The sequence below is a fragment of the Macaca fascicularis genome, chromosome 7 (genome assembly GCF_037993035.2).
Source record: "Macaca fascicularis isolate 582-1 chromosome 7, T2T-MFA8v1.1".
Classification (NCBI taxonomy): domain Eukaryota; kingdom Metazoa; phylum Chordata; class Mammalia; order Primates; family Cercopithecidae; genus Macaca; species Macaca fascicularis.
The window spans coordinates 138366850-138388163 of record NC_088381.1 but is presented as its reverse complement, the minus strand read 5'-3'; the positions used below and the strand labels follow the sequence as shown (position 1 = coordinate 138388163).

The 21314-nt window shown below is 40.7% G+C and overlaps 2 protein-coding genes across 2 annotated transcripts; both read left to right on the top strand.

The window, feature by feature from the left end:
• Positions 1 to 582: 582 nt before the first annotated feature.
• LOC102117775 (disintegrin and metalloproteinase domain-containing protein 20-like) lies at positions 583 to 13955 on the top strand. The gene has a single exon (XM_005561651.4). The coding sequence runs from the start codon at positions 10452 to 10454 to the stop codon at positions 12678 to 12680; it is 2229 nt and encodes a 742-aa protein (XP_005561708.3). The 5' UTR covers positions 583 to 10451; the 3' UTR covers positions 12681 to 13955.
• A 162-nt stretch (positions 13956 to 14117) lies between these two features.
• On the top strand, positions 14118 to 20292 carry LOC102118143 (disintegrin and metalloproteinase domain-containing protein 21). Its single transcript, XM_015453943.4, has one exon. It carries the CDS (start codon positions 17550 to 17552, stop codon positions 19776 to 19778), a length of 2229 nt encoding a protein of 742 aa, XP_015309429.3. The 5' UTR covers positions 14118 to 17549; the 3' UTR covers positions 19779 to 20292.
• The last annotated feature ends 1022 nt before the right edge of the window (positions 20293 to 21314 follow it).

Genomic DNA, 21314 nt, shown 5'->3' with positions numbered 1-21314 from the left:
AACTTTCTGAGCTCAAGCAATTCACCCACTTCAGCTTCCCAAAGTACTGGCATTACAGGCATGAACCCCTGCACCCTGCCTTTTTTTTCATGAAGAATCTTCACAGATGATAAAAATATAAATTCCATATAAATTTTATGATTTTTTTTTTATTTCTGTGAAGAATCTTATAGGTATTTTGATAGGGATTGCACTGAGTCTGGAGATTCCTTTGGGTAATATGCACATTTTAACTATGTTTATTCTTTCAATTCATACACATGGAATATATTCTATTTTTTGTGTCCTTATCAGTTTATTTCGCAGTGCTTTATAGTTTTCTTTGTAGACATCTTTCATTTCTTTGGTTAAAATAATTCCTAGGTAGTTAACTTTTTGTTGCTACTGCAAATGGAATTACTTTGTAAATTTCTTTTTCAGATTGTTCACTGTTGGCCTATAGAAATGCTACAGATTTTTGGATGTTGATTTTTATATTCTGCAATTTTACTGAATTTGTTTATCAGTTCCAACAGTTTTATTGTGGAGTCTTTAGGTATTTCCAAATATAAAATTATATCATCTGTAAAAGAGGATCATTTGACTTCTTCCTTTCCAATTTGGATGCCCTTTCTTTCCTTCTCTTCTCTGGTTGCTCTAGCTAGGACTTCCAGTACTGTGTTGAACAACAATGGTGAAAGTGGGCATCCTTGTCGTATTCTAGACCTTAGAGGCAAGGCTTTCTCACTTTTCCCGTTCAGTATGATACTAGCTGTGAGTCTGTCATATATGGCTTTTATTTGTTGTATGTTCCTTCTATACCTAGTTTTTTGAGTTTTTATTATGAAGGGATTTTGAATTTTATCAAATGCTTTTTTAGCATCAATTGAAATGATCTTATGGTTTTCTTCCTTCATTCTGCTGATCTGATGTATCACACTGATTGTTTTGCATGTATTGGACTGTCCTTGCATCCCAGACATAAATCCCCCTTGGTCATGATGAATGATTTTTCTAATGTACTGTTGAATTAGGTTTGCTAGTATTTTGTTGAGGATTTTTGCATCAATATTTTTTCAGAGATATTTGCCAGTAGTGTTTTGTGGTTTTTTGTTTGTTTGTTTGTTTGTTTGTTTGTTTGTTTTTTGATGTGTCTTTAGCTGTTTTTGGTATCAGGGTAATACTGGCATTATAGAGTCTAGAAGTATTCCCTTCTCTACTTTTCAGAATAGTTTGAGTAGGATTGGTATTAATTCTTCTTTAATACTTGGTAGAATTCAGCAGTGACACCATTTGAGTGCCAGGCTTTTCTTTATTGGGAGACTTTTTATTACAGCTTCAATCTCATTACTTGTTTTTGTTCTGGACAGGTTTTGGGTTTCTTCATGGTTCAATTTTTTTTTTTGAGACAGAGTCTCACTCTGTTGCCCAGGCAGGAGTGCAGTGGTATGGTCTCAGCTCACTGCAACCTCTGCCTCCTAGGCTCAAACAATTATTGTGCCTCAGCCACCCAAGTAGCTGGCATTACAGGCACGTGCCATCATGCCTGGCTAATTTTTTGTACTTTTAGTAGAGACAGGGTTTCACCATGTTGGCCAGGTTGGTCTTGAACTCCTGGCCTCAAGTGATCCACCCACCTTGGCCACTCAAAGTACTGGGATTACAAGTGTGAATCACCATGCCTGGCCCATGGTTCAATCTTGTTCTCATAATAGTGAGTGAGTTCTCACAAGTCTTGATGGTTCTATAAGTAGAAGCTTCCCCTTCTCTTGCACCTCTCACCTGCCCCCATGTAAGCCGTGCTTGCTTCCCCTTCCCTTTCTGCCATGATTGTAAGTTTCCTAAGGCCTCCTAGCCATGCTTCCTATTAATCCTGCAGAACTGTGACTGAATTAAACCTCTTTCCTTTATAAATTACCCAGACTCAGGTAGTATCTTTAAAGCAATGGGAGATTGGACTAATACAGTAAATGGGTCCTGGTAGAATAGGGTACTGCTCTAAAGATAACCTGAAAGTGTGGAAGCAACTTTGGAACTGGGTAATAGGCAGAAGTTGGAACAATTTGGAGAGCTCAGAAGAAGACAGGAAGATGTGGGAAAGTTTGGAGCTTCCTAGAGACTTACTGAATGGTTTTGACCAAAATGCTGATAGTGATATGGACAATGAAGTCTGGGTTGAGCTGGTCTCAGATGGAGATGAGGAACTTATGTTTAAAAGGAAATCAGAACATAAAAGTTTGGAAAATTTGCAGTCTGACTATGTGGTATACAAGTAAAACCCATTTTCTGGGAAGGAAGTCAAGCTGGCTGCAGAAATTTGCATAAGTAATGAGGAGCCGAATGTTAATAGCCAAGACAATGGGGAAAATGTCTCCAAGGTATGTCAGAGACCTACTGGGAAGCTTCTGTCACAGGCCTGGAGGACTAAGAGGCAAAAATGGTTTTGTGGGCCAGGCCAGGGACCTGCTGCTTTGTGCAGCCTCGGGACTTGGTACTCTGTGTCCCAGCCACTCCAACCTTAGTGGTGGCTAAATGGGGCCAAGGTATGGCTTAGCATTGCTTCAGAGGGTGCAAGCCCCAAGCCTTGGCAGTTTCCACGTGGTGTTGGGCCTGTGGATGCACAGAAGGCAAGAGTTGAGGTTTGTGAACCTCCACTTATATTTTAGAGGATGTATGGAAATGCCTGGAAGTCCAGGCAGAAGTCTGCTGCAGGGGCAGAGCCCTCATGGAGAACCTCTGCTAGGTCAGTGCAGAAGAGAAATGTAGGGTTGGAACCCCCATGCAGAGTTCCCACTGGGGCACTTCCTAGTGCAGCTGTGAGAAGAGGGCCACCATCCTCCAGACCCCAGACCCACTGACAGCTTGCGCTGTGTACCTGGAAAAACCACAGACACTCTGGGTTTTGAACTTGCATGGGTTTTGTGGCTCCTTTATTTTGGCCAATTTCTCTCATTTGGAATGGGAACATTTAACCAATGATACCCCCATTGTATCTTGGAAGTAACTAACTTGTTTTTGGTTTCACAAGATGAGACTTTGGATTTGGACTTTTGAGTTAATGCTGGAACGAATTAAGACTTCAGAGGATTGTTGGGAAGGCATGATTGGTTTTGGAATGTTAGGACATGAGATTTGGGAGGGGGCAGGGGCAGAATGATATGGTTTGGCTTTGTGTCCCCACCCAAATCTTATCTTGAATTGTAATCCAAATTGTAATCCCCAGGTGTTGAGGAAAGGTCCTGGTGGGAGGTGATTAGATCATGGGGGTGGTTCCCCCGTGCTTTTCTCATGACAGTGAGTTCTCATGAGATCTGATGGTTTTATAAGTAGATGTTCCCACTGCTCTCATGCTTCTTGCCTGCCACCATGTAAGATGTGCTTGCTTTCCCTTAGTCCTCCACCATGATTGTAAGTTTCTTGAGGCCTCTTAACCATGCTTTCTGCTAAGCCTGCAGAACTGTGAGTCAATTAAACCTCTTTCCTTTATAAATTACCTAGTCTCAGGTTGTATCTTTATAGCAGTGAGAATGGACTAATACAGATATGGACAGTGAAGTCTGGACTGAGGAGGTCTCAAATGGAGATGAGGAACTTATTGGGAACTATAATAAAGGTCACTCTTGTTCTGCTTTAGCAAAAAGACTAGTGGCATTGTGCCCCTGTTCTAGAGATCTGTGGAACTTTGAACTTGACAGAGATGATTTAGGTTATCTGGCAAAAGAAATTTTTTTTTGAGACAGGATCTCACTCTGTCACCCAGGCTAGAGTGCAGTTGTATGATCTCAGTCACTGCAACCTCTGCTTCCCAGGCTCAAGCAATTTTCTAGCCTCAGCCTCCCAAGTAGCTGGACCTACAGGTTCACACCATCACATAGAGCTAATTTTTGTATTTTTTATAGAGAAAGATTTGGCTGTGTTGCCCAGGCTGGTCTCAAACTCCTGAGCTCAAAGCGACCTACCCAACTTAGCCTCTCAAAGTGCTGAGATTATAGGCATGAGCCAACGTGTCTGGCCAGGTGGAAGAAATTTCCAAGTAACAAAGCATTCAAGCTGTGGCCTGGCTGCTTCTAAAAGCCTATGCTCATTTGCATAAGCACTGAAATGAATTGAAACTTGAACTTATATTTAAAAGGAAGCAGAGCATGAACATGTAGAAAATTTGCAGCCTGGCTATGTGGTAGAAAAGAAAAACTCATTTTCAGGGGAGGAATTTAAGCCCAAGCTGGCTGCAGAAATTTGTATAAGTAAAGAGGAGCCAAAGGTTCATAGCCAAGACAATGGGGAAAATGCCTCCAGGGCATTTCAGAGACCTTCATGGCAGCCCCTCCCATCACAGGCCCAGAAGCCTAGGAGGGAAAAATGGTTTCATGGTCTGGGCATTGGTCCTCAGGCCTCGCTGCCCTGTGCAACCTAAGGACACTGCTCCCTGCATTCCAGCCACTCCAGCTCCAGTTGTGGCTAAAAGAGCCCCAGATACATCTCAGATCACTGCTCCAGAGGGTGCAAGCTGGAAGCTGCCAAGACTTCTTTGTGGTGTTAAGCCTGTAGGTGCACAAAGGGCAAGAGTTGAGGCTTGGGAGTGAAGTGACACAAGCACCCCTGTGGCCACCACCACTATGACTTTGTTGGGTCAGAGCTGCAGCCAGAACAGCACTGGGTCTCACCCAAGGCCTGCTGTAATGAATCCCTTGCTACTGTCTGTGTTTACACAAGGTCCTGGGGCTCTACAATTAGCAGGTGGAAAAGCCACCCAGGCCTGTGTTTTTTTTACTTCAAGAAAGCAAGTTCCTCAAAACCCCAGGTGGGTCCAGAGATGTTCTCTGGGAGTTGAGGACTAGAGTTGAAAGCTTTAGCAGCCTACCTGGTATTCTATTTTACTGCAGCTGAGCTGGCACTCAAACCACAAGATGCAATCTTTTTCACTGTTCCCTCCCCTTTTCAAAGGCAGAGGAGCCTCACTCCGTAGCCACCATCACCACATGCCACAAGGAGTACTGCCAGACTACTGGTAATTGTCCCTAAAGGCTCAAGGTCTCTTAAGTCAGCTGTGGTGAATACTGCCTGGCCTGGGACTTGCCCTTCAGTGGGCACCCTTACAGCCCAGGGCAGGTCCAGAAATGCCATCCAAGAGTCCAGTCCTGGAATCAAGGACCCCAAGAGCCCACTTGGTACTCTACTTCTCTGTGGCCATGCTGATACATAAGGTAGAAGACAAAGTCCCCTTTACTTTTCCCTCTGCTTTTTTCAAGCAGAAGGAATTTCTCCCAGTAGCCACTACAACTGGTAATGTGCTGTCTCACCTGAAGCCGGCAAGTCTCAGAGGCTTACCCAAGGTCCTTGACATAGTACCTGGGTATTGCTGCTGGTTATTCAGGGCTTAAGGGCTCTTTAGTTAGCAGGTGATGAATGCTTCCATGTCTGAGCCCTTTTCTTCAAGGCAGCAGGTTTTCTTCTGGCCCAGGATGTGTCTAGAAATGTTGTCCAAGAGCTAGGGCCTGAACAGGGGCCTCATGACTCTGGCCAGTGCCCTATCCTGCTGTAGCTGAGCTGATATCCAAGTTGCAAAACAAGTCCTCCCCACTCTTCCCACTCGTCTCCTCAAGTAGAAGGAAGGACAACCAGGTCTCTTGCAAGCTGTGAAGTCTGGTTTTAGAGGAGGAGTGATGCCAGTGCTCCGTTAGCCACCCTGGCTGGTGTCTCAGTTGGTCAGGTGCCTCCCCGCCCCCCTAACCCAGTCCCCTGTCTCTGGGCCTAGTTCAGCACTAGGACTTGTCTTAGAGTTGCAGTCCTTATAGCCTATACTGCCTTTCAAGTTTACTTAGAGACATACAGCACTGTAGCCCTCAGTGGTGAGGTTTGCAGGTACTCAAGTACAGACTGCTGGGACTAGCAATTCCCCTCTGGCTAGGGCTTATTTAAATGCTACCTGTGTGGGCAAGTGTCAGCTGAGTTCAGTCCGATTTTCCTTTCTGCTCTAACAGGACATCACTGAGTTTAATCCCTCCAATTGCTGTGCTCTCTCTCCCCCAGCATCCAGAGATGCTCTCTGCACCCCACTACAGTTGCCTGGGGCAGGAGTGGTGGTGTCAGGAATTCAAGACTGTTCTCTTCTGTTTCTTCGGTCCCTCTTTCAGGGATACAAAGTGATATGAAGATAAAACCAGGTACTAGGAGTGCTCTCGTGAATTTTGGTTCTTTGGTAGATAGTTGTTAAATTGGTGTTCTTGTAGGGGTAACAATTGGTAGAGCCTTCTGTTCCACCATATTGCTCCACCTCTGCTCCTGCTTTCACATTGGGTTATTTTTAAATTTTTTAAATTAATATACTTCATTTTTGGAGCATTGTTAGGCTTACAGAAAAACCGAATAGAAAGTACAGGAAGCTTCCATTTACTTCCTATCTCCCCTACCCACATTCTTCCCTATTATTAACATCTTGCATTGGTAGGTACTGTTGATACGATTGATGAATCAATATCAATACATTGTTACTAACTCAACTCATAGTTTACATTTAGGTTTACCCTTTGTGTTGTACATTTCTATGGATTTGTAAAACACATGTCATGTACCCACCATTGCAGCATAATACAGAATAGTTTCACTCCATAAAAATCCCCTGTGTGCCAGCTATTCATTCCATCTCTTTAACACTCCCCCCGCCCCCAACTCTGGAAGCCACTGATAGTTTTGATCTCTATAGTACCGCCTTTTACAACATTGGAAACATAAAAGTATGTCGGCTTTACAAACTGGTTTCCTTTATTGAGTATTATGCATTTACTTCTTCCATGCCTCTTTCTGGCTTGAATTTATGACAGAATAATATTCCATTGTATGTATGTATGTATGTATGTACTGCAGTTTGTTTACTCATTCACCTATTGAAGGATATCTTTGTTGCTTTCAATTTTTATCAATTTATGAGTAAATTGGCTATAGCTATATGTACACAGATTAAGTTTTTCAATACATTGTGTAAATACCTAGGAGTGTGACAACTGGATTATATGGTAAGACAGTGTTTAGCTTTGTAAGAAACTGCCAAAATGCCTTCCAAATTGGCTGTATCGTTTTGCATTCCCACCAGCAATGAAGGAGAGATATCTGCACTCCAGACGTTTTAAAGTTCTTTTAAAAAGTTATTTATTTATTTAATTGAACTGTTGTAATTGTTTATATATATGGGGTACAATTTAAAGTTTTGATACATATCTATGTTGTATAATGATCCAATCTGGGTAGTCAATGTACGTATCACCTCATGCATTTACATTCCTTGAGGTGAGAACCTTCAAAAGCCTCTCTTTTGAAGAGCTATTTTGTAATATACAATATTTTAATGTCAACCATAGTCCCTATACTGTGCAATAGAACACCAGAATTTACTCCTTCTAATTGTAACTTCATACCCATTTACCAACTTCTCCTATCCTCCTCTTTTCCTCCATCTGAAGGTTTTTTCCTTTTCAATGTTTCTGTGGGGGAAGGAGAGCTTGCAGTTTTCTAGCCTGATACTTTACTGATCTCACTCTCACTTAAAACTTTTTAAAACATCTGTGATTTCAAAAATAATACATACTAATTCATGAAAAGCCAGATGAGACACACAAAGAGAGAACTAAATTCAAGATTTTTAGAAGACTAAACACAACACACACACACACACACACACACACATGATTACTCAAACGTAACTCATTTCTAGAATTTGTCTGTACGCCCAAACAGTCCTCTTCACATCATTGAAATAGTCTGCTAATTTATACAACATTGTGACTGGGGGGTTTCCTGGTGTATCTTTTCAGTATCTGTGATATTATGAATACGCACACACACACACACACACACACACACAGGTTTTCATCCATAGTCCCTAGCTTACAATGCCCACAACCTTGTTACAGTTTTGTTATAATTAATGTTGGAGTGCTTTAGGCCTCAGAAACATACCTGAAGAAACAGAATCCCTCTCTTTCTCTGACCCTTTCCTGTCCTTTTTCACCTACCCAAGGCAGGACTAATCTGATTATGGGGCAGAAGACCCTCATTCCAGAGGGGGTCCTGCCCAATATCCTAAAGAAAGAATGGTAAACACAGAGGCCAAGACTGAACAGACAGGCCTTGCTGGGTTTAGATCATGTACTTTTTCCAATCACATTTTTACATGGTTCTCAATCATGCCTATATAATGAAGCCTCCACAAAAACTCAAAATGGTAGGGTTCAGAGAGCTTCTGGATAGCTGAACATGTGGGGGCTCCTTGACGATTGTGCACAAGGAGGGCATGGAAGCTCTGTGCCCCTTGCACCATATGTCACCCTATGCATCTCTTCTTCCATATCCTATATAATACCCTTTATAATAACTGGGTAAGCATAAGTGTTTTCCTGAATTCCATTCCAACAAATTAACCAAACTCCAAAAAGGAGTCATGGGAACCCCAAATTGGAACTTGTTGATCAGAAGTTCTGGAGGCCTACACGTGTGACTGGTAGCTGAAGCTGGTGACTGGACGTCCAACCTGGGGGATCTGACACTATACCCAGGTAGATGGTGTCAGAATTGATTTGAAGGACACATAGCTGGTATCTGCTGCTTGTTGTGTGTGAAAAAAAAAACAAAAGCACTTGGTCACAGAAGTCTTCTTTAGTGTTGATTGTTGTTGCAGTGTGAGAGCAGAGGACAAAAATGGTTTGACAGTTTGGTGAAAACAGTACCTGAATGTAAAAAGCAGCCTAATTATCTTTCTAATATGACTTCCCTCATGTCATCCCCCCTCTTACAGATTCCAGTCAAAATTTCCCATCACATCAAATAATAAATGGATAACTAGCTATTACTGCTCCCCAAAGGGCCCAACCCTTTTTATCTGTTCCTATTTTTCAATAATTATTAATATACATATAATGTATAAATTAGTACATTTTATAATTCTTACCATTACAATTACTTTTATTCCTCTTTCTACTTTTACTACATTACTTTCTTCTTAGAAATTAGTTTTTTTTATTGTGGCCAGTTTATTTCAGGCTGAGATCAACTCATTCTTGTACTTTTAAAATATTTCTGACTGCACTGAATTTAAAACAAATCTTTCAATGTTGCACACAACACATTTAAATATTAATATATTCTTCTTTTCTAAATATTACTTTGTATAAATTCTCCCAGCTAAAAGGTATGATTCATAAGAGGAGAAAAATAAATGAGGTAAACTGCTTTAGGTAACTTCCTTATACCAAATTGAGTCTGTTTTCATGCAATTCTATGTTAAAACTATATTTGAAAAGGAAAGGGAGATGGTTTCTAAGATAATTTCATGATGTGCTAATTCTGGATTGAGTCAGAAAGAAGTTGAAGTCAAATCCTTTATAGAAAATTAACTCTTGAGGTATCCTTAGCTTATGATAAAACACACAGATTTTAAGGGTGCAGCTTGATGAGCTTTTACTTGAAATCACCATTGCAATCAATATATTTGACTGATACTTTACATTTTTCCAGAAAGGTCTCTTTATGCCCCATTCCCCTGCTCATACATCTAGAAACTAATAATTACATTTCTATTTCCATAGATTAATTTGAAGTATCCTAGAACTTCATACAAATTAAATCATACATTAACTACTCCATTTGGTCTGCCTTGTCTCATAATTTCTTTGAAATTCAACCTTGATCTTGCATGTTTCAGAAGTTTGTTCGTGTTATAACAGAGGAGTATTTCAATGAATGAATATATCAGTGTGTTTATCTATTCACCTATCAAGGACAAGTTCTTGGTTTCCAGGTTGCAGAATACATTTATGAATAATGCTGCTGTGAACATTCATAGACAAGACTATGTTGTAAGTTCCTAGGACTGAAATTGCTGGATCATAGTGTAGGTATATGTTTAACTTGATAAATTATAGTTACACACCCTAATTTTTCTCATGACATTTTACTCTCCAGTTCATCCATTACCCTCAACTCCATTTGATTTCTCTAATTTCCAAGTCTATCCTCAAAATTCTTTCAAGGAAAAGTTTCTACTTTCCTTATTGATTACGCTTCCCTCTTTTAATTACAGGTTGAGACCTTCCCTCATTTAGGCTTGAGAAAAATGTCCTTAAGTGTCCTAACCTTGCATCAAACCCACTTACTGATCAAACTCCACTTATGACTTCCCTTAGAGGACAAGGGACATTTCAGCTCAGTTATACACTGCTATTCTCAATTCCTGCCATTTTTTTCCTCTTCCTTTGACCCCCTGACCTACCTCTCCAGCTCACTGAAAACAGCCTCCCCTGACAAGCACACCATTGTTATGTAATAGCCTAACCCTTCCCACTCACCTATCAGGGGGTGTCAAGCCTGCAGACTCACTCTGCTTTCATCATAACTGCCCTGAGGAGAAGGCTGAAGACTGAGGAATCATCTTTGTGCCTCCCATTTGATTGCATTTTCTTTGGTCAAAAGTTCCCTTATTCATGGGACCTGCCTGGGTCCAGGACCCCTTGACAGGTGCTCTCTGGCTGCCTGTCCTCTGGGCACTCTTGTCCCAGGTCTATTGTTTTCATGACCCACCAGGATGGCGCTTTACCTCCTCAGAAATTGTGATCCCCAGGAAAGTGCCCCACAGGAGGCGTGGAGTTGAGATGCCAGACCAACTCTCTTACAGCATGCGTTTCCGGGGCCGAAGGCAAGTGATTCACATGAAGCTCAAGAAGAACATGATGCCCAGACATTTACCTGTTTTTACTGATAATGACCAGGGGGCCATGCAGGAGAACTACCCTTTTGTCCCGCGAGACTGTTACTATGACTGCTACCTGGAAGGGGTTCCTGGGTCTGTGGCCACATTGGACACCTGCCATGGAGGGCTGCGTGGCATGCTGCAGGTGGATGACTTGACTTATGAAATCAAACCCCTGGAGGCTTCTTCCAAATTTGAGCATGTAGTATCCCTGCTTGTGTCAGAAGAAAGACCAGGAGAGGCTAGTAGATGTAAGACTGAAGGGGAGGAGAGAGATCAAGAATCTGAAAAGGTAAAACTGTCTGAAACTCCCAGAGCAGGCCACGTTTATTTGTGGAGGCATCATAGAAAAAACTTGAAAATTCACTACACGGTTACTAATGGATTATTCCAGCGGAACCCTAATGTGTCACACATAATAGAGAATGTAGTGATTATTAACGGTATCATACATACCATTTTCAAACCAGTTTATTTAAATGTTTATGTACGTGTTTTGTTCATATGGAATCAAAAGGATGCAATAAAATTTTATGGGAGGCCGGCCCAAACTGCTGTAGAATTGTTTGGTTTGTGGAAATACCGTAAAGTTTATCCAACAATTGCACATGATACCTCAGTTGTTTTTACAGCATATCGACTTGGAAACCGGGACTGTTATACCAGCTTTGATGGAATATGCAACCCCAACTGGGGAGCAATGTTTGTGTATTTAATGAGGTATCACTTATTTAAGGGGGCATGTTTAACAGCACATACACTAGGTCATAACTTGGGCTTGTCACATGATTCTGCAGGTTGTTATTGTTTTCGACGAACCAACTGTCTCATGGCCCCTGTTCCTGATCTTAATGATATGATGAGCAATTGTTCTTATGAGCGGATTCAACACAGGTTGAATATGTGGGATCCTTGTTTGAGTGATCCAAATATTCCATACACTAATTTTCCTTATGTAGCTCCTCGTTGTGGAGACAAGATCAAAAATCAGAGGGAAGAATGTGACTGTGGCTCCCTTAAAGATTGTGCCAATGATAGATGTTGTGAGACCTCTTGTATCCTTTCTCTTGGCAGTGTTTGCAATACAGGACTTTGCTGCCGTGAGTGTAAATATGCTGCCCCTGGAGTGGTTTGCAGAGACTTGGGTGGTATATGTGATCTACCAGAATACTGTGATGGGAAAAACGAAGAGTGTCCAAATGACGTCTATGTCCAGGATGGAACCCCATGTTCAGCAGTATCTGTTTGTGTAAGAGGAAACTGCAGTGACCGTGATATGCAGTGTCAAGCCCTTTTTGGCTACCAAGTGAAAGACGGCTCCCCTGCATGCTATCAACAATTGAATAGGATTGGTGACCGATTTGGAAACTGTGGCGTTATTCGACGGCGAGGAGGAAGTAAACCTTTTCCATGTGAAGAAGATGATGTTTTTTGTGGAATGTTGCACTGTAGTGGTGTCAGCAAGATTCCCGGTGGAGGTGAGCACACTACATTTCGTAGTATATTAGTACACGACATAAAAGAAGAAAAATGCTTTGGCTATGAAGCACACCAAGGGACAGACTTGCCAGAAATGGGGCTGGTAGTGGATGGTGCAACCTGTGGCCCAGGGAGCTACTGTCTTAAACACAATTGTACTTTTTATCAAGACCTGCATTTTGAGTGTGATCTTAAAACATGCAATTACAAAGGAGTATGTAACAACAAAAAACATTGCCACTGTGTGCTTGGGTGGCAACCACCAACATGTGAACTGAGAGGAACAGGAGGTAGTATAGATAGTGGCCCTCCACCTGACAAACAATATCGTATAGCAAGCAGCATACTTGTGAATACAAACCGAGCACTACTTTTAATATTTACTCGTTACATCCTTTTTCTGGTTTCGCTTCTCTTTGGTGGCTTTTCACAAGCATTACATTTTTATGGAAGAGAAAGGGAAGGAGACAACACAATGGAGTAAATTACATTGACACTTACTGGGAGATATAATCAATAGGCACTCTGACAATTAGATCATCTTTTAGCAATTTGATGTCATCTTGAAATAAAATCACTTGGCAATTTAAAAAGGGTCTGTGTGTTTAAATTTACTTAACATTTCATGTCTGGTCATATTCTCAATACTTCTACAGATGACGGCAGAAACTCCTAGATTCACTAACAAGAGGACTTGTACTCATTTATGATTTGGGGTCTAATGTTTGCTAGATACCCCTGTGGCAAATCCTGTTTGCACTAATATACATTTGCTTTGCTTTAACACTCTTAAGGTCTTTTTCTTTTTCTTATTTAAATTTAATTAACATTTCATGTCAGGTCATATTCTCAATACTTCTACAGATGACGGCAGAAACTCCTAGATTCACTAACAAGAGGACTTGTACTCATTTATGATTTGGGGTCTAATATTTGCTAGATACCCCTGTGGCAAATCCTGTTTGCACTAATATACATTTGCTTTGCTTTAACACTCTTAAGGTCTTTTTCTTTTTCTTATTTTTGAGACAGGGTCTCACTCTGGCGCCCAGGCTGCCAGGCTGGAATGCAGTGGTGCTATCTTGGCTCACTGCAACCTCTGCCTCCCGAGTTCAAGCAATTCTCCCGCTTCAATCTCCTGAGTAGCTGGGATTACAGGCACACACCACCATGCCTGACTAATTTTTGTATTTTTAGGAGAGGGAGGGTTTCACCATGTTGGCCAGACTGGTCTCAAACTCCTGGCCTCAAGTGATTCACCTGCCTTGGCCTCCCAAAGTGCTGGGATTACAGGCGTTAGCCACCGCACCCAGCCTTAAGATCGTTTTCTGATTGGTTACATTTGAGATGTTTGTTATTTGTCCATTTTATTGTTAGTGTTAAACAAAGAAGCATAAAAGGCTACTTTGGCACTTACATGGTAGGAAGATTTTAAAAATCTTTGTGTCATAGGCACCTTGAATTTCAACAGTGGTAATACATAATCTGTGTCTCGTAATAAATCTTAAAGAGAATGCTACATTGTTGCACAGATAAGTATGATGTTTGTTGTAGGTTCATTTTAGTTTGCTAATGGTTGTTTTTTATTTTAGTGGTGAATAGATGTTGGATTTTAGCCAAGTAATTGCATTATTGGATCTGATTATATAGTCTTTCTTCCTTAATCTTTAATGTACTGAATTATATTGATTGATTTTCAAATGTTGAAACAATGTTGCATTACTAAAATAAATTCAACTTGGTTGTAATATACTATAAATCTGACTTAATATTTTGTGCAGGATTTTCTTTTTTAAGATGGAGTCTCACTCTGTCACCCAGGCTGGAGTGCAGTGGTGCAATCTCGACTCACTGCAGGCTCCACCTCCCAGGTTCATGCCATTCTCCTGCCTCAGCCTGCCGAGAGGCTGGGACTACAGGCACCCACCACCATGCCCGGCTAATTTTTTGTATTATTTTGTGTAGGATTTTTAAATCCATGGTCATGATTGAGAGCAAGCTATAATTTTCTTTCTTGTGCCCTCTTTCTTAGATTTGAGTGTCATGATTTTATACCATCTCTTAAAATGAATTGAAGAATGTTCAATGATACAACATTGGAGTTATTTATTTCTTGACCGTTAGGTTTAGCTTATAAAACCATCAAAGCTTGTTTTCCTTTTAGGAAGATTTTAAACTATTCATTCAAACTTTCAATTGAAAATTTTATTGAGACAATTATACATAGTTATAAAAATAATAGAAAGATCTCATATAGCTTTTACCTAGTTTCTCCCAATGGAAGAAAAATATAGTTATTAAACTATAGTACAATAACATAACTAGGTTGTTGACATCAATACAATTTCCTGGGCTTACTCAGATTGCCTCAGTTATATTTGTACTCATTTGTGTGTGAAAGTATGTAGCCACTCCTGCTTTTTTAAAATCAGTGTTTGCATGGTAAATCTTTTTCAATTCTTTTACATTCGGCCTATTTGATTAGATTTGAAGTGAACTTTTTATACACAGCATAGTGTTGTGTCATGTTTATTTACCCACTCTGCTTCTCTCTGTCTTTAGATTGGTGTATTAAGATCATTTACATTTAAGGTAACTATTGTTAATGCTTAAGTCTTCCCTTTCATTATTTATTTCTATTTGTCATAGCTATTTCTTATTTGTATTTGGTTTTTGGTTTTCTGTTACCTCCATCTGTGTATTTGTTCATTCGCACACTGCTATAAAGAAATCCCTGAGACTGGGTAATTTATAAAGAAAAGAAGGTAATTGACTCAGTTCTGCAGGCAATACAGGAAGCATGATGCTGGCATCTGCTTGGCTTCAGGTGAGATCTCAGGAAACTTACAATCATGGCAGAAGGTGAAGGGGAAGCCATCACTTCATATGGCTGGAGAAGGACGGACAAAGAGAGTGAAGGGGGAGGTGCTACGCACTTTTAAACAAACAGATCTCATGAGAACTCACTCACCATTACCTGAGAAGATGATGCTAAACCATTCATGAAGGACTATCCCCATGATTCAATCACCTCTCACCATGCCCCACCTCCAACACTGGGGATTACAATTCAACATGAGATTTGGGTGGGGACACAGATACGCATCGTGTCAAGCTGCATCTATGTTACTGCAAAGGCATGATTTCATTCTTTGTATGGCTCTATAGTATTCCATGGTGTGGATGTACCACATTTTCTTTATCGAATCCACCATTGTTGGGCAGCTAGATTGGTTCTATGTCTTTGCTATTGTGAATAGTGCTGCAATGAACATACAGGTGCATGTGTCTTTTTGATAGAACAATTTATTTTTTGTTGGCATATACCCAGTAATGGGATTGCTCAGTTGAATGGAAGTTCTCTTTCTAATTCTTTGAGAAATCTCCAAACTACTTTCCACGGTGTCCTTTGGCCAATCTTTAACAGTAGATCCGCTAGCTGCAAACTCTTGTAGTTCTCCTTCCTTTCAGAATGTCTTTATTTCCTGTTCATTCCTGAAGGACAGTTTCACATGATATAATATTCATGGTTGATAGCTCTTTCCTTTCAGTACTTAAAAAATGTTGTGCCACATCCTTCTCGCTTCCATGTTTTCTGATGAGAAATCTATTGTCATGGCTAACTAGTTTTCTCAGCACCATTTATTAAATAAGGAATCCTTTCCCCATTGCTTGTTTTTGTCAGGTTTGTCAAAGATCAGATGGTTGTAGATGTGTGGTGTTATTTCTGAGGCCTCTGTTCTGTTCCATTCGTCTATATATCTGTTTTGGTGCCAGTACCATGCTGCTTTTGTCACTGTAGCCTTGTACTGTAGTTTGAAGGCAGGTAGAGTGATATCTGCTGCTTTGTTCTTTTTGATTAGGATTGTGTTGACTATATGGGCTCTTTTTTGGTTCCATATGAAATTTAAAGTAACTTTCTCTAGTTCAGTGGAGAAAGTCAATGGTAGTTTGATAGGAATAGCACTGAATGTCTAAATTGCTCTGGGCAGTATGGCCGTTTTCACAATATTGATTCTTCCTATCCATGAGCAAGGAATTTTTTTTTCATTTGTTGTCCTCTCTTCTTTCCTTGAGCAGTGGTTTGCAGTTCTCCTCGAAGAGGACTTCAGGTCCCTTGTAAGTTGTATTCCTAGGTATTTTATTTTCTTTGTAGCCATTGTGAATGAGAATTCACTCATGATTTGGCTCTATGCTTGTCTATTTTTGGTGTATTGGAATGCTTGTGATTTTTGCACATTGATTTTGTACCCTGAGACTTTGCTGAAGTTGTTCATCACAAAAGCAATGGCAACAAAAGCCAAAATTGACAAATGGGATCTAATTAAACTAAAGAGCTTCTGCTCAGCAAAAGAAACTACCATTAGAGTAAACAGGCAACCTACAGAGTGAGAGAAAATTTTAGCAATCTATCTATCTGACAAAGGTCTAATATCCAGAATCTACAAGGAACTTAAATTTACAAGGAAAAAACAAATCACCCCATCAAAAATAGGGCAAAGGATGTGAACAGACAATTCTCGAAAGAAGACATTTATACGGCCCACAAACATGAAAAAAAAAAATGCTCATCATCACTAGTCATTAGAGAAATGCCAATCAAAACCACAATGAGATGCCATCTCACGCCAGTTAGAATGGTGATCATTAAAAAGTGTGGAAACAACAGATGCGGGAAAGGATGGGGAGAAATTGATACTCTTTTACATTGTTGGTGAGAGTGTAAGTTAGTTCAACCGTTGTGGAAGACAGTGTGGCAATTCCTCAAGGATCTAGAACCAGAAATGCCATTCGACCCAGCAATCCCATTACTGGGTATATACCCAAAGGATTATAAATCATTATACTATAAAGGCACATATACACGTATGGTTATTGCAGCACTCAAAATTATTTTAATGAGAAGTTTTCACTTTCCTTATCATTGGATACGCTTCCCTCTTTTAATTACATGTTGAGTCCTTCTCTCATTTAGGCTTGAGAAAAATGTCCTTAAGTGTCCTAAACTTGCATCAAACCCACTTATTCATCAAACCCCACTTATGACTTCCCTTAGAGGACAAGGGACATTACAGCTCAGTTATATGCTGCTATTCTGAATTCCTGCCATTGTTTTCCTCTTCCTTTGACCCCCTGACCTACCTCTCCAGCTCACTGAAAACAGCCTCCCCTGACGAGCACACCATTGTTATGTAATAGCCTAACCCTTCCCACTCACCTATCAGGGGGTGCCAAGCCTGCAGACTCATTCTGCTTTCATCATAACTGCCCTGAGGAGAAGGCTGAAGACTGAGGAATCATCTTTGTGCCTCCCATTTGATTGCATTTTCTTTGGTCAAAGGTTCCCTTATTCATGGGACTTGCCTGGGTCCAGGACCCCTTGACAGGTGCTCTCTGGCTGCCTGTCCTCTGGGCACTCTTGTCCCAGGTCTATTGTTTTCATGACCCACCAGGATGGCGCTTTACCTCCTCAGAAATTGTGATCCCCAGGAAAGTGCCCCACAGGAGGCGTGGAGTTGAGATGCCAGACCAACTCTCTTACAGCATGCGTTTCCGGGGCCGAAGGCACGTGATTCACATGAAGCTCAAGAAGAACATGATGCCCAGACATTTACCTGTTTTTACTGATAATGACCAGGGGGCCATGCAGGAGGACTACCCTTTTGTCCCGCGAGACTGTTACTATGACTGCTACCTGGAAGGGGTTCCTGGGTCTGTGGCCACATTGGACACCTGCCATGGAGGGCTGCGTGGCATGCTGCAGGTGGATGACTTGACTTATGAAATCAAACCCCTGGAGGCTTCTTCCAAATTTGAGCATGTAGTATCCCTGCTTGTGTCAGAAGAAAGACCAGGAGAGGCTAGTAGATGTAAGACTGAAGGGGAGGAGAGAGATCAAGAATCTGAAAAGGTAAAACTGTCTGAAACTCCCAGAGCAGGCCACGTTTATTTGTGGAGGCATCATAGAAAAAACTTGAAAATTCACTACACGGTTACTAATGGATTATTCCAGCGGAACCCTAATGTGTCACACATAATAGAGAATGTAGTGATTATTAACAGTATCATACATACCATTTTCAAACCAGTTTATTTAAATGTCTATGTACGTGTTTTGTGCATATGGAATCAAAAGGATTTAGTAAGGTTTTATCGGATGCCTGCTGGAAAAGCTGTAAGTGATTTTGGTGTGTGGAAATATCATAAATGGTATACAAATATTAAACATGATACCTCAGTTGTTTTTACAGCATATCGACTTGAAAACCGGGACTGTTATGCCAGCTTTGATGGAATATGCAACCCCAACTGGGGAGCAATGTTTGTGTATTTAATGAGGTATCACTTATTTAGGGGGGCATGTTTAACAGCACATGCACTAGGTCATAACTTGGGCTTGTCACATGATTCTGCAGGTTGTTATTGTTTTCGACGAACCAACTGTCTCATGGCCCCTGTTCCTGATCTTAATGATATGATGAGCAATTGTTCTTATGAGCGGATTCAACACAGGTTGAATATGTGGGATCCTTGTTTGAGTGATCCAAATATTCCATACACTAATTTTCCTTATGTAGCTCCTCGTTGTGGAGACAAGATCAAAAATCAGAGGGAAGAATGTGACTGTGGCTCCCTTAAAGATTGTGCCAATGATAGATGTTGTGAGACCTCTTGTATCCTTTCTCTTGGCAGTGTTTGCAATACAGGACTTTGTTGCCATGAGTGTAAATATGCTGCCCCTGGAGTGCTTTGCAGAGACTTGGGTGGTATATGTGATCTACCGGAATACTGTGATGGGAAAAACGAAGAGTGTCCAAATGACGTCTATGTCCAGGATGGAACCCCATGTTCAGCAGTATCTGTTTGTGTAAGAGGAAACTGCAGTGACCGTGATACGCAGTGTCAAGCCCTTTTTGGCTACGAAGTGAAAGACGGCTCCCCAGCATGCTATCAACAATTGAATAGGATTGGTGACCGATTTGGAAACTGTGGGGTTATTCTACGGCGAGGAGGAAGTAAACCTTTTCCATGTGAAGAAGATGATGTTTTTTGTGGAATGTTGCACTGTAGTGGTGTCAGCAAGATTCCCGGTGGAGGTGAGCACACTACATTTCGTAGTATATTAGTACGCGACATAAAAGAAGAAAAATGCTTTGGCTATGAAGCACACCAAGGGACAGACTTGCCAGAAATGGGGCTGGTAGTGGATGGTGCAACCTGTGGCCCAGGGAGCTACTGTCTTAAACACAATTGTACTTTTTATCAAGACCTGCATTTTGAGTGTGATCTTAAAACATGCAATTACAAAGGAGTATGTAACAACAAAAAACATTGCCACTGTGTGCTTGGGTGGCAACCACCAACATGTGAACTGAGAGGAACAGGAGGTAGTATAGATAGTGGCCCTCCACCTGACAAACAATATCGTATAGCAAGCAGCATACTTGTGAATACAAACCGAGCACTACTTTTAATATTTACTCGTTACATCCTTTTTCTGGTTTCGCTTCTCTTTGGTGGCTTTTCACAAGCATTACATTTTTATGGAAGAGAAAGGGAAGGAGACAACACAATGGAGTAAATTACATTGACACTTACTGGGAGATATAATCAATAGGCACTCTGACAATTAGATCATCTTTTAGCAATTTGATGTCATCTTGAAATAAAATCACTTGGCAATTTAAAAAGGGTCTGTGTGTTTAAATTTACTTAACATTTCATGTCTGGTCATATTCTCAATACTTCTACAGATGACGGCAGAAACTCCTAGATTCACTAACAAGAGGACTTGTACTCATTTATGATTTGGGGTCTAATGTTTGCTAGATACCCCTGTGGCAAATCCTGTTTGCACTAATATACATTTGCTTTGCTTTAACACTCTTAAGGTCTTTTTCTTTTTCTTATTTAAATTTAATTAACATTTCATGTCAGGTCATATTCTCAATACTTCTACAGATGACGGCAGAAACTCCTAGATTCACTAACAAGAGGACTTGTACTCATTTATGATTTGGGGTCTAATATTTGCTAGATACCCCTGTGGCAAATCCTGTTTGCACTAATATACATTTGCTTTGCTTTAACACTCTTAAGGTCTTTTTCTTTTTCTTATTTTTGAGACAGGGTCTCACTCTGGCGCCCAGGCTGCCAGGCTGGAATGCAGTGGTGCTATCTTGGCTCACTGCAACCTCTGCCTCCCGAGTTCAAGCAATTCTCCCGCTTCAATCTCCTGAGTAGCTGGGATTACAGGCACACACCACCATGCCTGACTAATTTTTGTATTTTTAGGAGAGGGAGGGTTTCACCATGTTGGCCAGACTGGTCTCAAACTCCTGGCCTCAAGTGATTCACCTGCCTTGGCCTCCCAAAGTGCTGGGATTACAGGCGTTAGCCACCGCACCCAGCCTTAAGATCGTTTTCTGATTGGTTACATTTGAGATGTTTGTTATTTGTCCATTTTATTGTTAGTGTTAAACAAAGAAGCATAAAAGGCTACTTTGGCACTTACATGGTAGGAAGATTTTAAAAATCTTTGTGTCATAGGCACCTTGAATTTCAACAGTGGTAATACATAATCTGTGTCTCGTAATAAATCTTAAAGAGAATGCTACATTGTTGCACAGATAAGTATGATGTTTGTTGTAGGTTCATTTTAGTTTGCTAATGGTTGTTTTTTATTTTAGTGGTGAATAGATGTTGGATTTTAGCCAAGTAATTGCATTATTGGATCTGATTATATAGTCTTTCTTCCTTAATCTTTAATGTACTGAATTATATTGATTGATTTTCAAATGTTGAAACAATGTTGCATTACTAAAATAAATTCAACTTGGTTGTAATATACTATAAATCTGACTTAATATTTTGTGCAGGATTTTCTTTTTTAAGATGGAGTCTCACTCTGTCACCCAGGCTGGAGTGCAGTGGTGCAATCTCGACTCACTGCAGGCTCCACCTCCCAGGTTCATGCCATTCTCCTGCCTCAGCCTGCCGAGAGGCTGGGACTACAGGCACCCACCACCATGCCCGGCTAATTTTTTGTATTATTTTGTGTAGGATTTTTAAATCCATGGTCATGATTGAGAGCAAGCTATAATTTTCTTTCTTGTGC

Excerpts from the sequence above, each read along its gene's own strand:
- LOC102117775 (XM_005561651.4), top strand. The coding sequence starts at position 10,452 with ATGGGACCTGCCTGGGTCCAGGACCCCTTGACAGGTGCTCTCTGGCTG.
- LOC102118143 (XM_015453943.4), top strand. The coding sequence starts at position 17,550 with ATGGGACTTGCCTGGGTCCAGGACCCCTTGACAGGTGCTCTCTGGCTG.